At 39.1% G+C, this 14893-nt stretch overlaps 1 protein-coding gene across 4 annotated transcripts in view; it reads right to left on the bottom strand.

The window, feature by feature from the left end:
• DENND5A (DENN domain containing 5A) overlaps window positions 1-14893 on the bottom strand; it is a 69042-nt gene that overhangs the window by 22994 nt on the left and 31155 nt on the right. For all 4 annotated transcript variants that reach the window (XM_075711794.1, XM_075711795.1, XM_075711796.1 and 1 more), the window contains 5 exons: window positions 5356-5673; window positions 2950-3165; window positions 1789-2023; window positions 1178-1328; window positions 440-533 (listed from right to left, as the gene is read on the bottom strand). In XM_075711794.1, the coding sequence (XP_075567909.1) occupies window positions 440-533; window positions 1178-1328; window positions 1789-2023; window positions 2950-3165; window positions 5356-5673 (1014 nt within the window). The remainder of the gene's footprint in view (window positions 1-439; window positions 534-1177; window positions 1329-1788; window positions 2024-2949; window positions 3166-5355; window positions 5674-14893) is intronic.

Raw genomic sequence — 14893 nt, 5'->3', positions numbered from 1 at the left:
ATTTTAGGATGAAATTAATCACACTCTGGCGGTGGTTATCTTTCCACCATCAAATATACAAAAGCAGCACAGAGTGACTAAGTTAATTAGAGAGACAGGAAATAGATGGCTAAAAACCGTTAAGATTAATTCCTCCCTCCCCCCACTTTTTTTTTTTTTTTAAACTTCAAACATGGTGACATTTTCAGGGAACTCTCCTATACATGGGATGAAATAATTTTGTCCTGGGGGGCGGTAAAAATGGCCTAACTTTTAGAATAAGGAAACTAAGTATTTTTGGTCTGCTAAGGACCAGGAACTTCATTTGTATTAAATACAAATAAGGGAGAGCAGAGATGGGCTGCAAGTAACTGTTTAGACATTTCATAAAGGTTACAGAGCACTATTCAGGCAATTGGGGTGGTGGGGGATCAGATCGCTATAGTTGAACAGTTTTCACCTCTCTCTGATCATTGTCAAGACGCAGGTGCTCTGTGTGTTGCTTCTGTCTGTCCTTCCGCCTCCACTGTGCAGGCGCATTTCTCTTTGTCCACCTACAGACAGAGGAATGTTATTAAGCAAATGTCACAAGTGTGGTGAAGGGGAGCGGCAATGGAGGAATCAAGAAGTTTCTATCTTACTGTATATTGAATATGTCAACATCAATTACATCCAAGTACAGCAGCAAATACACACAAAAAATCTCTGCAGAAGAATCCAACATTGGGCAATCAAATCACATACACTTGCTTTGTATTTTTCCATTCTTTTATGATATCCAGTTACAATTTACACCTTTTTCCTCTTCCTTCAAAGTTTTTATAAGAAGATATCCTAAAATATTTGCTAGCTCTTAACTGAGATCCAGTAAGGAGATCTGCTTTTCTATTGACAGTAATTATGAGTAACTCAAAGTACATCAGCTATAACCTCAAATATAATAGGGCTTTCTTAAGTCAATTTGCTTCTGGAAGTCCAAATTTGAAAAGGGGGGGTGGGGGTGGGAGGCGTGGACAAAAAAAAAACCAAGAGACATAACAAAAAAACCCACCATGCACAACCCACCCACATCATCTGATTTGTTCTCACTTTAAAAAAAAAAAAAAAAAGATACTGAATTTGCTTTCTAGTATCTCTGCTTTAGTACCATTCTATAGATCTCGCCAAGATGCAGCACCTGTTGTCCTAGCTTACTCACTTGTTGCTTGCTGGTCCAGTGGATAAAACATCAGACTGAAGCTTGGGAAAAAATCCAAGCTCGTATTTCCCTTGGCCAATTTTCATGTCCAGCAAGTGTGGGTGGACCGCAGTGTGATCTATTTTTGCTAGCCTTAATTCAATAGATTTCTCTGAAATAGCAAGACAGTTAATTTTTTTAAAGGTGTCTTAATCAAACATGTATCTATAATCACACATCCTCAACTAAAAGCGGATCTCAAACTTAAGAGAGGAAGTGCAAGTTTCTTACTGACCCCAACAGGTACACTAGTACAAGAGTTTATTAAACATCAAAGAACTGACACTGAAAGGAGAAAAATGTTTATCTTCTTAAGCGCAAACATTTTTCATACAAAGCATGCAGGAAAACAGTTTAATTTAATTAAACTTTACATGAAATTCATCTCACATCTCAGCTTCCTATGTAATGTTTAGTTCCCCACTTAAGCTTTACACCCCAGCTTTTTCGGTCTTTTTATTTTGATGTTTCAAAGCATGAATCATTACTTAACTCTAACCTAATGTCTAGAACAAACAGCACTGACTAGTTGTATTTTCTTAAGTGTCAGGTAAGTGGCTTATTACTCTTACCAGCCTCATCAGCGGTTGTGCACTTTTGATACATAGATGTGCGCAGAGTTGGTGTCCTAACATTTAGCAGCCTAATTTTATCCACTCTAGAATCAAATACTCTCAAAACAGGGTCTTTATCATCTTCATCATGGCACATAATCTTATTGTCAATAAAAGATGCAAACATTTGGGTCTCCAGGAATCTCGAGAGGAAAGGCAAGTAAGGTTCAGGCTGGTCCGACAAGAAAGATGCCTAACAGACAAGAAGAGATAAGTGTTTGGGAGTCTGCAGAGAGAGATACATCCACCAAAAGCACCAATTTTCCTAATCAAGGATGTATTAAAGTGCTCTGGTGCCACTCAAAGACTAGTTTTATTACACACACCAATTCTATCTCCAAAACAGGCAGTCTATATGCAATCTTCAATTTCATGACAATCACCTACTACATAGCACAATAATTAAACTGTGATTTCAGCATTGCTTTAATTTTCTAAAAATTTCAACAGAACCCCAGCGAACCACAACAACAGTACCCCAGATGTGGATATTATGTACTTCTGACTGGGCTCAAAGCTTATGAAGTTGATGAGAATATTTTCATAGGATTTGATGGGAATCAGATTAGCGTTTTAGCAGGCAGTGCTGCAATATAATCTTCACCATGTGAACTAACTTGCTGACAAATATCTGATCTCCAGTAAAGAACACGGTAGTAAAATTTGAAGAACCGGGTCTTGTGATTCCCTAATAAAGAGCTAGGGATACATTTGGTACACATGTACATAAGTGTTGTGTGGGGTCATGGCTTTATGCATTAACATATTCAGCAATTCCTCTGTTTTTTTAAACAAGCAAACAAATCATCATTTTCACTAGTAATATTTAACCTTAATGTAGAGGTTAGCCATAAGTGAGGCTTTCTAAGCTGTTTTTCTACAGCAAGATGTATTTTTCTACAGTATCCTTAAAAGAGTATTTTTATCTCTCTAAGCGTGTGTATGTATGTATTTTTCCACATAATATACAAGATGTGACTTTTTTGGGAGCACTGAAATTTAGGGAAGAAATTACAATTTTGACAGTACTGGTTTCCATTTTATGGCCCAATACACAAAGTCTTAGGTTTGAATACTGTTTTACTTTTCACATTGACGTATCTTCTTATTACAACTTACTTTATCAAAGTTTTGCATCTGTTCCCTGTTTGTAAACCAAGATTCCTTGTCCTGACTGGGTTGAATGACAAACACTTCATAATCTGCAAACATTTGTGTAAAGCGGTTGGCAAAAACTTCACGGATTTGAATGTTCAGCTGGTAAATCTTGAATTCTTCTTCATCACACTGAATTTTAAGATCCTTTTTGCTACTGGTCTCCTCTCGCACCCCCAACTGAGAAAGTAAGCGAACATAAAAAATAATTTGTATTGTTGCTTTGTCAGGTATTCTAGGTATACAAGATCTTAATCTGCCATTCAGCTGCTATTCCTCAAGTCAGCACTCCAATTAAAAAAAAAAAATTTACTTACAGTTTCAAGCACTGCAATAAAACAGCAACACCAAAGAATCTGGAAAGAAACCTTTGTCTACAAAAGTTCTAATTTCAATAATAAATCATAACCTACTTTAGTACTGGTTCACTGGATACGCGTCAGATTAAAAAAGGATAGATAACAACCATACACACGCCCACGTACACCACATACTTAATTTACTTACTTTCACTCTTTAATCACCTGCATAGGCTTCTTAGGGGCTTCTACTACCCCTGTATATTAGGCAAATATATATTTCTATCCGGTGTAATACAAGTCCGGGTTTAGTACTGTTACAGTCCAATATATACCAGCTTTCAAATGAAGACAGAAACGCACAGTAAAAAGAAGCTGTGCATGTCTAGCAGCCAATCTCCTTCAACCGAAGTCCTTAGCAGCGTAATGCACAACTCATCACTACACAGCCCAGAGTAATCTTTAATGAAATAAAATGCGTTTTCAGTTAACACGTGGGCTAAGATTTATGAAAACAGCAATATGAGATTCAGATATTCGATTCATGTTAGTTTTGATAGGAATTGAGTATCTAGAAAGAAAACAAATCAAAGCCACCAGCGTTCGTGCACTGTTTTGAACACACATTTGCTACCTTTGCTTTTGTTAATTATTACAAGAGGCACCACCACACATAATTAGACATAATATCTACAGCTTACAACATCTGCACAATGATGCAGTTGCTGCAGCTGTCCCATGCTTCTTAAAGCACCTTGGTTATAGCATTCCGAGGCCAGCTATAAATAGCATCCTACAGCCATGCTCTCTGCTAGAGAGAGCTCTGCTATTCAGCCATTTCTTCTAACTGCATCCCATAACTAGCACTTGGCATCTATACATTCTCCATTAATTGGGTATTTGGTATTAAGCAGGTTTTTAAAATTATTTCAGTATTTCAGAAAATTTTGACAGTTGTAACCTATGCATTCCTATCATCACAAGAAAGGCTAGCAAAATGGGATTTTAACTACTATGGAAGAGAGCAGAGTAGATAAGGCCTAAATGTACAAAAACTTACAAGAAATTAAAAAAGACCTGTACTTCTCCCATCACTTCCCAATCCATTCAGCAAAAGAACAAAAGCTTCTTACCAATTTTCCCCTGAACAAAAAGAAAACAATGCAAAAGAAAAACCTGAGACGAGGAACACAGCTGATTTGAGCATCTAATCCTGTCTAACAACCAAATGCTTCTTGTAAGCCCTCTGCAGCTCCCTCCCCACAAAGGGGCTCTCCTCCCCAACCTACTGCAGGTCACACAATTTCTGTCTCTGTTTGGCCTCACCTGTAGCCCAAGTTACAGTCACATCGGTAGGAGTCAGACTCAGCAATGAAGAACTGGCCAGGTAATTTAAACATGCAAGAAATAAAACCTTTGCCGAGAAAATCTTCATTCCATTCCACAAAGGCTCAAGAAAGCCCACAGTGGTCTTTCAGGTAATACCTTTTCTGCAAAAAGACCAACAACTTTTTTTCCCCAATTCTGATTGCCCAAAAAAATCCAACCAGGGTCACGACAAGCTATGCACATTCACTTGCTGGGAATCAGACTAATGCACTTTACAACATCAACCAGAAAAAAAGCACCACAGTATCCCTATGGCAAGCATATCATATACAAGCAAAATCATACATATTCTACATACAATGAGAAAGAAAGATACCCATAGAAACCAAGATTGAATTCCAACTTCAGGATTATCTGGATGTCAGTTTTAGCCATGTAAACCTTAAGAAAGCAGTGTAAATTTAGAACGAATCTTAAAACCAATACACCAAGGTGTATTTTTAAACACATTATCATGGCAAAGAAAGACTTGGGGGATAGCCAAAGGTTTCCCTAGATGTTGTGGGGTTAAATCCCACTCCCTTTTCCCCTGAGCTTGCCCTTGTCTCTACAGATGTTCACAAGGTTTGTGAATATATTAACATAAAGTTCTTTCTAGTGAAGACAGACAGTCTTTGGACCATGAGTTCAGACCACCTGCTACTGCAGGTCAAGAGCAAGTGCAGATAATTTCATAGCTTACCTTTTCTAGACTCACACCTGTTCTTTTAACAAGTGCTTGGAGTCTTGCAATAGTCTCATTTTCCTTTAGCAGCTCATAGGAATTCAAAGGTGATCCTGCTATGTTCCCATTTCTTTTATCAGAAACCAGGTCACATGCTCTGAGGCTCTTCATCTTGGAGGCACTTTCACTGCAGTGAAGGTTTCCCTCAGGTGGAATTCCAAAAGCCATTAGTATCTCTGAAATTTCCTGAATGAACTCAAGTTTATTTGGGAACTGGGGTAAGTCTTCTGGAAGCTCGATGAAATGGTTGTCTACATCCACAAAGCACAGGTTAGCCTGGGATTTAATTTAGAACAGGATACCATTACAATATCACTAAGCACAAGGGTCACATTTTATTCACCTTTGCATTTTGTGCTTATTAAAAGATTCAAATACATTTGCATTTGTTTGGCTATTTTGTAAAACAGACTTGCCTCAACCATAACTGAACTGGTTGGTTGGCTTTGAAAAAAGCAGCACAAGGCCTACATTTCCAGGTCTTTCAAGGAGGTAACTAAGAAATACAACTCTGAAGTTGTTTACTAGGTACAAAAGAGATTGTAGCATTTATTAGGTACAGATGTGCAAATTTTTTCATACACATACAACTAGATTTTAACTACAGGATATTTACAACAGTATTTTATACACGTAAGCAGGTGACAGCCTGTTGCTCAGATTATCAGTTCACTCCTCTAAGAGATTTGGCAAATTCCATTCTAAAAGGTGTACTGATATTGCAGAAGCTGCAATAAAGTTATCTTCTCTTTTTTGTAAGCAACTTGAGAACTAAGGCAATTCCTTGAACGAGTTCAGAAGTTTGTTTCCAAGGGGAAAAATGAAGTGAACTAGTTTCAATTCTTTTTTCCTGTTCCAATCTCTATCTCATTTACCATCAGAAAAGACCAAGGCGGGGCAGGGCGGGGCGGGGGGGGGGGGGGGGGGCGGGGGACATGGGACAATAAAGAAAAACCACCTATGTGGTTTCCACAGCAACGTCAAAGGAAGCTACGTGACTTTCACAGATTTACATCATGCTATATTTGGGGGGGTGGGGTGTATCCCCTTTTATCTTCTGCATTTCAAAAACTGTAACAAATGGTTTCCTAACTTTACGTAATTACATACTTCACAGCAAGAACCCCATTCATGTGTGAAATTTGCTTGGAAAGTTAAGTATACAGAAGAAATGTTGCTTTTCTATAGAAGCATTTCAGTTTTTCTTCACTGCAGAAGTAACATGGACTGTCACTTAGCCTTGCCTATAAAAAATCCTTTCACCCAGATTATGGGGTAATTTCAACCTAGCTTCATCACATTATTCTAAGCGGCATACCTGAACTCAGGTTTCACTATAGCTTTGCAGCAAAAATACATATCAAGTCATGAGAACTAACAGATCTCCAGTTACTTCTTTTGATTCAGTAAGTGCAGAAGGATGGAAGCACTCTCACAATTTAATAGCAAAGAAAGAACTGGAAGAGGTTAACCTCACACTGAATGAATGATGGATGATCCCAGAAATCAGAGCAATGTACACAAGCAGTGAAGCATTGGTAAGGACGAAGTAGTTCTGGTAGAATTTTGCTGGGGGACTGCTCATAGGTAGACTAGGATAAGCTGTGCCTGACGAGACTTCTTCATTTAAGTAAACTGGTGTGAAAAACATACATTTAATACTTGTGACTGATTTAACTCTCTTGGCATTTCTGCAGAACACAGTTAGGATGTCAATTCTCCCTAACACACAAATATCTGTTGTGTTTGATTTCATGAAATTCAACATTAAAATTTAAAAAACGTTGTAATTCTTAAAGCAGAACTCTACTGGACATGTTACACTAGATTTGCACAGAACTTTGCATGAAAAAGTCCAGCTTATGCTCTACTACAGTATTACCCACCATTACAAAAGTAGAAGCATTCCAGTTCTCCATTTCCTGATGTTTTAGCATTTTAATACTGGTATTTATTTCTTATACTCAAAGGAATGCATATAAAACAGTTTAATAGCTCTTGTATAGATCCTTTACTGTAAATCAAATCACTAATTGAATTTGGTGTTGCAAAAGAATCCAAGGTCAATAAATAGAACTAAGACCTTGCTTCTGAAACAGCTTCTGATGCACCCTAGATAAAGTTTTTATTTTTTAAATAGGGCAAGTGTCATTGTTTAGATCTCCCCAGTACCAACATTGCTCAAACACAGCAGGTGTTCTGTGTGCCCACCTAGCAAGGCAGCTCCAGTGGCAGGCTAGGGATGTATGAAAAGCGCATCTGCTTCTCATTCAAAGAAACATTCAGTACAAAGGGACAGTATGTACACAAGAACTCTCATGTTTCAAGTAAGCACCTGAATTTAGTAACTTCAAGACCCCCGCTATACACATGGTTCTGTGGCGATTAGAAGTCAAGTCAGCTAGTATTTATCAGGAACACTGTAAGCACCTCAAGACATGCAAGAAATAAAGCCTTGAAACCAGGCACAATGTCTGCCAATCAGTGCTGAGGGAAGAACAAGAAACATTTAATTCGTCACAAGCTGTCTGAGAAATGTCAGGACAGACCCATTAAGAAACTCTTCAAGCAGTTTAATTGCATTTCTTCCTTTTTAAACTCTCTTTAATTGATACCATTCAAGTTTCCTTCTTTTTTGGATTATCTTACCTTAGCACAGATTCTGCAGAAAACATCACTCTTGGTTAAGCTTGGCTGTACCTAAAAAGTGCTTGGCCAAAAAGTAACCAAACGTTAACCTTACCAACGTAGAGGTTCTAGTCTTCACATTGAAAATAAACTCCTTGCCAACAAAGAAAAAGCCTAATTTAATGCTTGCTAGAATTGCTTATAAATATCTAGGCTCATCTGGCTAATTCTTCCAACAGTTAAATATCCTTTCTGGAGAATTTCTGTTTAAGAGCAACACACATAGTTTAAACACTCCAAGCTGCTAACAATGATTCCTTATCATGCAACTTACTATTACATTTCTCAGAATTTGCCCTATATAGAAGCATTAAAAAAAAGAAATATATTAGTGTGCACCAATACAGTAAATAGTGTAGAAAGTATTTTTGGGAACACTTGACGCTTATTCAGTGCCTGGTTAATAATCCATAAGTTAGAGGACTACCTAAAGCAGCATAAACAAAGGAGATTCAGTAGATGGCTTTAGCCTCTCTTAAGGAGACTGAGGTCACCCTGAAGAACTGCGTTAAGCACTTCTGAAAACACCGTGTTCCCCAGGGAACAGAAATGGCGAAGACACCTCACTTCACAAGCCCTTCAAGAGGTACCAAAACAACGTTTTTCTGTAAAAATGAAATCCCAAGTAAATAAACCAGCAGTAACAGACACCAAAACAGTAAGCCTCACAATGCTGCTACACTATAGATCCAACAGAAAGGAATACCAGTAAAAGAGGTGTCCCCACCTTCAATTTATCTTAAAAAGCAAGAGAAAGGAAATTATACTTATCTTTTATGAAAACATGGCCATCCAAAGCATTTTACATGCTAGGAACTGGGCAAGTACACAAAGCAGAACAATAAAGGAGTTCTTTGATTACAAAGTTTTACTTATTTTGTTTCTGGAGGCAGCAGAGTTCAGTGAGCTGTGAACAGCTGACAGCTCTGTATGTAAGCATCTATGGATACACTGATCATCATTTTGCACATACAAAATTAAAATGATATAAAGACAGGATACATAGCAACATGTGTAAGTAGAGATACAATTGAAAGAGCATCCTTAAGTCAGTTGCTTGGTGTTTCAGGTCTCCAGAACAGTCAAATATTCTTTTATTTGTTGCTGAGGTATCAGTTTTCTGACCAAAAGAAAACCTCAAATAGTTACACACCACTTTAATAGCAGATTGTTACAAGAGAGGACACATAACATCATCATACAATAAAATGATTCTCGTGAGACACTACACTAAGGAACAAGGATGTCACATCCTAATTTAAAAACTTGTCTTCCCCATAAACTTTTATCATCACAAATAACAGGGTGTCCAGGTGAAAGTCTCACAAACCTTAGAAATGTGGAAGCAGGTAAGTCAATAATCATGAATCTGATGCCAAAGCCTGGTCCTCTGAGGTCAACAGCACAACATTCCATTGGCTCAGTGAGGTTGGGACTACGCCCATCAATTCCAAAGCCAGAGGACAATTGCAATTCTTTAATTTGACCTCAAGTACAATAAGGGCCAAACCCCCACACATATCTAGTAGTGCCTGCATCAAGCCCATATCCTTCCTTTCAGCTCTGTTCAAAAATATAAAAGGAAATGATCTAGGTTCTGCCAAAAGGATGTCTAAGGAGGAACTAATATTCACTAATAATGAGTAAGCTCCCCACCCCACTAACATCCTAAAGAGAAAATATGCTTTATTTTAAACGTTAATACATAATTACATGGTATGCAAATAGATGCCTACAACAATATAGAACAATCAGTCCTGATAGCACAATCACTACTACTTGAACTCTCTGTGCAGCACAGTTACTCAAACTATAGGTTATATACAGGTTTTCACATCCCCTCCTAGACAGCCAGATTCAAATATAGTTCTGAGTTAAGGCTTCTGCTTGAATACAGCATTGAAAAACTAAAATCCATTCATCTACAGCATTTCTACAGCACGTATCACCTTTGTGCTTTAGGTCCCAACCTTGCAAATAACCACTTAACACACAGAAAACATGGATATGCAAATTTATACACACATGGCTAGCTTGTGGAAAATGTGTTTACAGTGGTCCTTAACTCTAAAAGATGCTCCTGTGCCATTCCTGTAAGCAAATGGTGACCTTCTGCATTTATTCTCAGCGCTACTGTTCTTCATGGAAACCCAGAATTTGTGGCTGAGAACAGCTTACAGCTGCAACTTTCAGAAACATGAATTTAACTCCTCAAGAGGCTGTTTAACACCGAAGAACAGGAAAACATAAAACTGAAGTCTGACAATAAATTTGCAATATTATCTATGATCTATCTATCTGAGGATCTATTACACCAGCAGATAGCCTGAGAATGTATACAAAGCACTGATTATCTTTCAAAACAGTATCTTGGTCAGTCTGGTCTAAATATGTTGGCATCAAGAGGAAAAAAGGGCTTTTCAAGAGATCTTTCTTATATTCTAAAACAACATACAAAAATAAAAACCCACAGAATTTGTTAAGATTTAGCACTGAATAACATCTTTTTAATCATATGGTTGAAATAAAAATACTGAGAATATATGTCTGTCTTATATTAGCAGAGAACTGGATTTTAGCTTTTAAAATCTTTCAACTTTTCTAAAAGAAGCAGCTATTGCCCAAGACCCTTGCGATCACTCCATTAAAAACAAGCTTTTTTAATGAGATACTACTTTTGTTTGATTCAACCAGTGCTGGAAGACTCAGTGTTGTTTATTTTCATTCAATTTAAATTTCTACCATTGTCCTGCATTACAGAGTGGCGAGATGCACATGCAAATCCAGTAGCATGAAATGACCCAGATTAACTTGCTTGTTAAAAATATATTGCTACAGCACTGCAAAAGTTTCTTTAAAAGGAAATTCAAAGACACATCAAAAGAACAATCTTACTTTAGTATTTGCTGGGTTTATGATCTGCAAGAAAGCTAGCTTAACCACTTTTTTTGATCAATTTTACTGATAAACAAACCACACTTTTGCCAGCAACATCTGAAACAGCTATATGTTCTTCCCTTCCCCTTTGACTGCTGCAGCACCACTTCACCCATGCCCACCCCCCCCTTACAAGCCTCTGATGCAGCTATCAGGGAAACCACAAGGATGCTCATGCACACAGAAAAAGCCCTCAGCAAAGCGGCAATACATATAAGAACAACTTTAAGTGCACTGTATCACTGACATGTACAAGAAACTCAACCCTACAGTAAGCCTCGAGTCTTTTCTACAATTTTACTGGGCCACAGAGAATCAGGTCTTCAAGTCATTGGTGAACTTCAATGAATTCTTCATCAGGCACTGTTTTCTGATGTACCCAAGGGATAGTCTAAACTTGAATTTTATACTAATGCAGTTATTTTGCTGAAGGTTTTAATCATCATCTGACAAAGCATCAACTTCTGGGATACAGCTGGGTTTCCGTGCTCCCATGGTAAAGCATTCCTTTAAAGCACCAGATGTGACCAAAATATGGGAGACTACCACCACAAGCAAACCAAAACAAGCCTTATGGCATATGTGTGCAAGACCTGAACCACACCTGACAAATTTAGGACAGACAGCATTTTCATGTAGAATCATAGAATCGTTTAGGTTGGAAAAGACCTTTAAGATCATCCAGTCCAACCATTAACCTAACACTACCAAGTCCACCACTAAACCAATTAAGGGTAGAGTAGCAATTTCATGTTTCCTGGCTTGGTGGCTGGATTATTTTGTAATGAAAGTAAAAACTAGGAATCCTTAAGGTTGGAAAGGATCTCCAAGATCATCAGTCCAACCATCAACCCAACACCACCATGCCTATTAAACTATGTCCCAAAGTGCCACGTCTAAATGTTTTTTGAACACCTCCAGAGATGGTGACTCCACCACCTCTCTGGGCAGCCTGCTCCAATGCTTGACTACCCTTTCTGTGAAGAAATTTCTTCTCATATCCAATCTAAATCTCCCCTGACACAGCCTGAGGCCATTTCCTCTCATCCTATCACTAGTTACTTGAGAGAAGAGCCCAACACCCTCCTCACTACAACCTCCTTTCAGGTAGTTGTAGAGAGCGATAAGGTCTCCCCTCAGCCTCCTCTTCTCTAGGCTAAACAGTCCCAGTTCCCTCAGCTGCTCCTCATAAGACTTGTGCTCCAGACCCTTCACCAGCTTCATTACTCTTCTCTGGACACGCTCCAGCACCTCAATGTCTTTCTTGTACTGAGGGGCCCCAAACTGGACACAGTATTTGAGGTGTGGCCTCACCAGTGCCAAGTACAGGAGGACAATCACTTCCCTGCTCCTGCTGGCCATACTATTCCTGATACAAGCCAGGATGCTGTTGGCCTTCTTGGCCACCTGGGCACACTGCTGGCTCATGTTCAGCTGGCTGTCAACCAACACCCCCAGGTCCTTTTCAGCCAGGCAGCTTTCCAGCCACTCTTGCCCAAGCCTGTAGCGTTGCATGGGGTTGTTGTGACCCAAGTGCAGGACCCGGCACTTGGCCTTGTTGAACCTCATACAGTTGGCCACGGCCCATCGATCCAGCCTGTCCAGGTCCCTCTGCAGGGCCATCCTACCCTCCAGCAGATCGACACTCCCACCCAGTTTGGTGTCACCTGCAAACTTACTGAGGGCGCACACAATCCCCTCATCTAGATCGTTGATAAAGATGTTAAACAAGACTGGCCCCAAAACTGAGCCCTGGGGAACACTGCTCGTGACTGGTCACCAACTGAATTTAACTCCATTCACCACAACTCTCTGTGCTCAGCCACCCAGCCAGTTTTTTACCCAGCAAAGAGTACACCTGCCTAGACCATGAGCCATCAGCTTCCCTAGGAGAATGCTGTGGGAGACGGTATCAAAGGCTCTGCTAAAGTCCAGGTAGATGACATCCACAGCCTTTCCCTCATCCACTAGGCAGGTCACCAGGTCATAAGAGATCAGGTTGGTCAAGCAGGACCTGCCTTTCATGAAACCATGCTGACCGGGCCTGATCCCCTGGTTGACCCGCACATGCCTGTTGAGCGTACTCAAGATTAACCGCTCCATAATCTTACATAGTATATTAGCCTAAAACACTTTGAGCAAGACAAATTGGTCTTTTTAAAACTTCATTATAAAACCACAATCAAGAAGTCTACAGTGACGCTGAGGCATCCATGCTATGCCAGATAGCAGTATTATATTCTTCCACAATGCCCTTCAACTGAGAAGCACTAACTAGATTTTCTGTCAAAACTCACTTCTTTGGCCCTTATCTAAATTAGATATTCTTTTCTTTAACAGCAGCTGTCCCATGCACCCAGGTAAATAGATCAGCAACAGAGATGCTGTTTACGCAGTTTCAAGACAAAGAAAAAAAAAAGAATTTTTTTTTTTTTTTTTTGCAGAACTCAGAATAAATTAGAACATAGATCAGCTCTTTATATACCCTTTGCGGTGAGGAAAATTCTGATACTTACTGTATCTATGAATCAGGAGCCTAGAGGCAGGACTTGGAAATTAAGTTCCTCATATAACCCTGATGACTTTATAAAGGATCACATAAAGTTTTTTACAGTGAGGGTGGTGAAGCACTAGAACAGGTTGCCCAGAGAGGTAGTGGAGGCCCCATCCCTGGAAACATTCAAGGTCAGGTTGGGCGGGGCTCTGAGCAACCTGATCTGGTTAAAGCTGTCCCTGCTCACTGCAGGGGGGTGGGCTAGATGACCTCTAAAGGTCCCTTCCAACCCAAAGCATTCTATGATTCTACTCCTCCACCTTCATAAAAGGCTATCTGTAAAACAAAATGTAAATTGAGGTGCCAGATTTTTTTTAATACCACTTTGATTTCATTTTTAACATCTAAAAATAGATCAACTACCTCACTTTAAACTTCCAAAGTAAGCTGATAGAGCTCTTCAAAACTATTTACCTTTTAAATAATTGAAATATCTATTTGAAATTAGAATATGTTTATTTAGTTGGAAGTATTACAGTGATTTTAAAATGAGGGAATTCTTTACAAAAGGAGGACAGTCTTTTAGAAGCTTGTTATAATAGTGAAAACATCCATGGTGCATATTAACATACATATCCACACATGCATTTTACTTCACCAGCTACCCTCTCTAAAAAGTATACTAACCGTATTGATTAGGTCTGTCAGTACATCCAAAATTTTGTAAAAATGTAGTAAACCAAAGCAGTAGACTGTTTTCATGGCAACAATGTACATTCCTGTTATTAATTATGCCAGTGCAAAAAAAGAGAGGAAGAAAAGAAAGAAATCAAGAGATTAAATACTTTGGTTTTCATAGAAAAAATAACACTGAAGAGAAATTTTCCTTTGAACTTGCCAGGAAAAACAAATGAAAACTATCACCATATGGATTTAAGAAAAAGAGCAATGTTGGCATGGTGACCAGACTGGAGGTTCACAAAAATATCTTGTCTTTAATTTCACGCAGCTTTTTTAAGAAGTTTTTTTTTGTGTCAAGCTATGTTGCAGCACTGCCTGATAACAAAAATAAAAAGCACCACCACAAAATCCTCTGCCTGCCACACTTCCACTTTCCCACTAAATGATAACAGAAGAAAACAGACAACCAGAGAAAATGGCAGAGATTAGAGAATCCTACCAGTGCCTATAAGTAGGGTGTTTCCCGTGGTTTACCCAGCCACTCCCCCGCGAAGTTACACCTCCAAAGAAGCAGGCTCTAGCAGGGGCCAGGGCTGCTCCGCAGCTGGTAATTCCGCAAGCACTCGCTTCCCACAGGGCTACCTGATAGAGGCGTCCAGATTCTTGACAACAGACAGTCAGACCATACAGTAACAC

The sequence above is a fragment of the Pelecanus crispus genome, chromosome 6 (assembly GCF_030463565.1).
Source record: "Pelecanus crispus isolate bPelCri1 chromosome 6, bPelCri1.pri, whole genome shotgun sequence".
NCBI classification, from domain to species: domain Eukaryota; kingdom Metazoa; phylum Chordata; class Aves; order Pelecaniformes; family Pelecanidae; genus Pelecanus; species Pelecanus crispus.
This window is presented reverse-complemented; position numbering and strand designations above follow the sequence as displayed.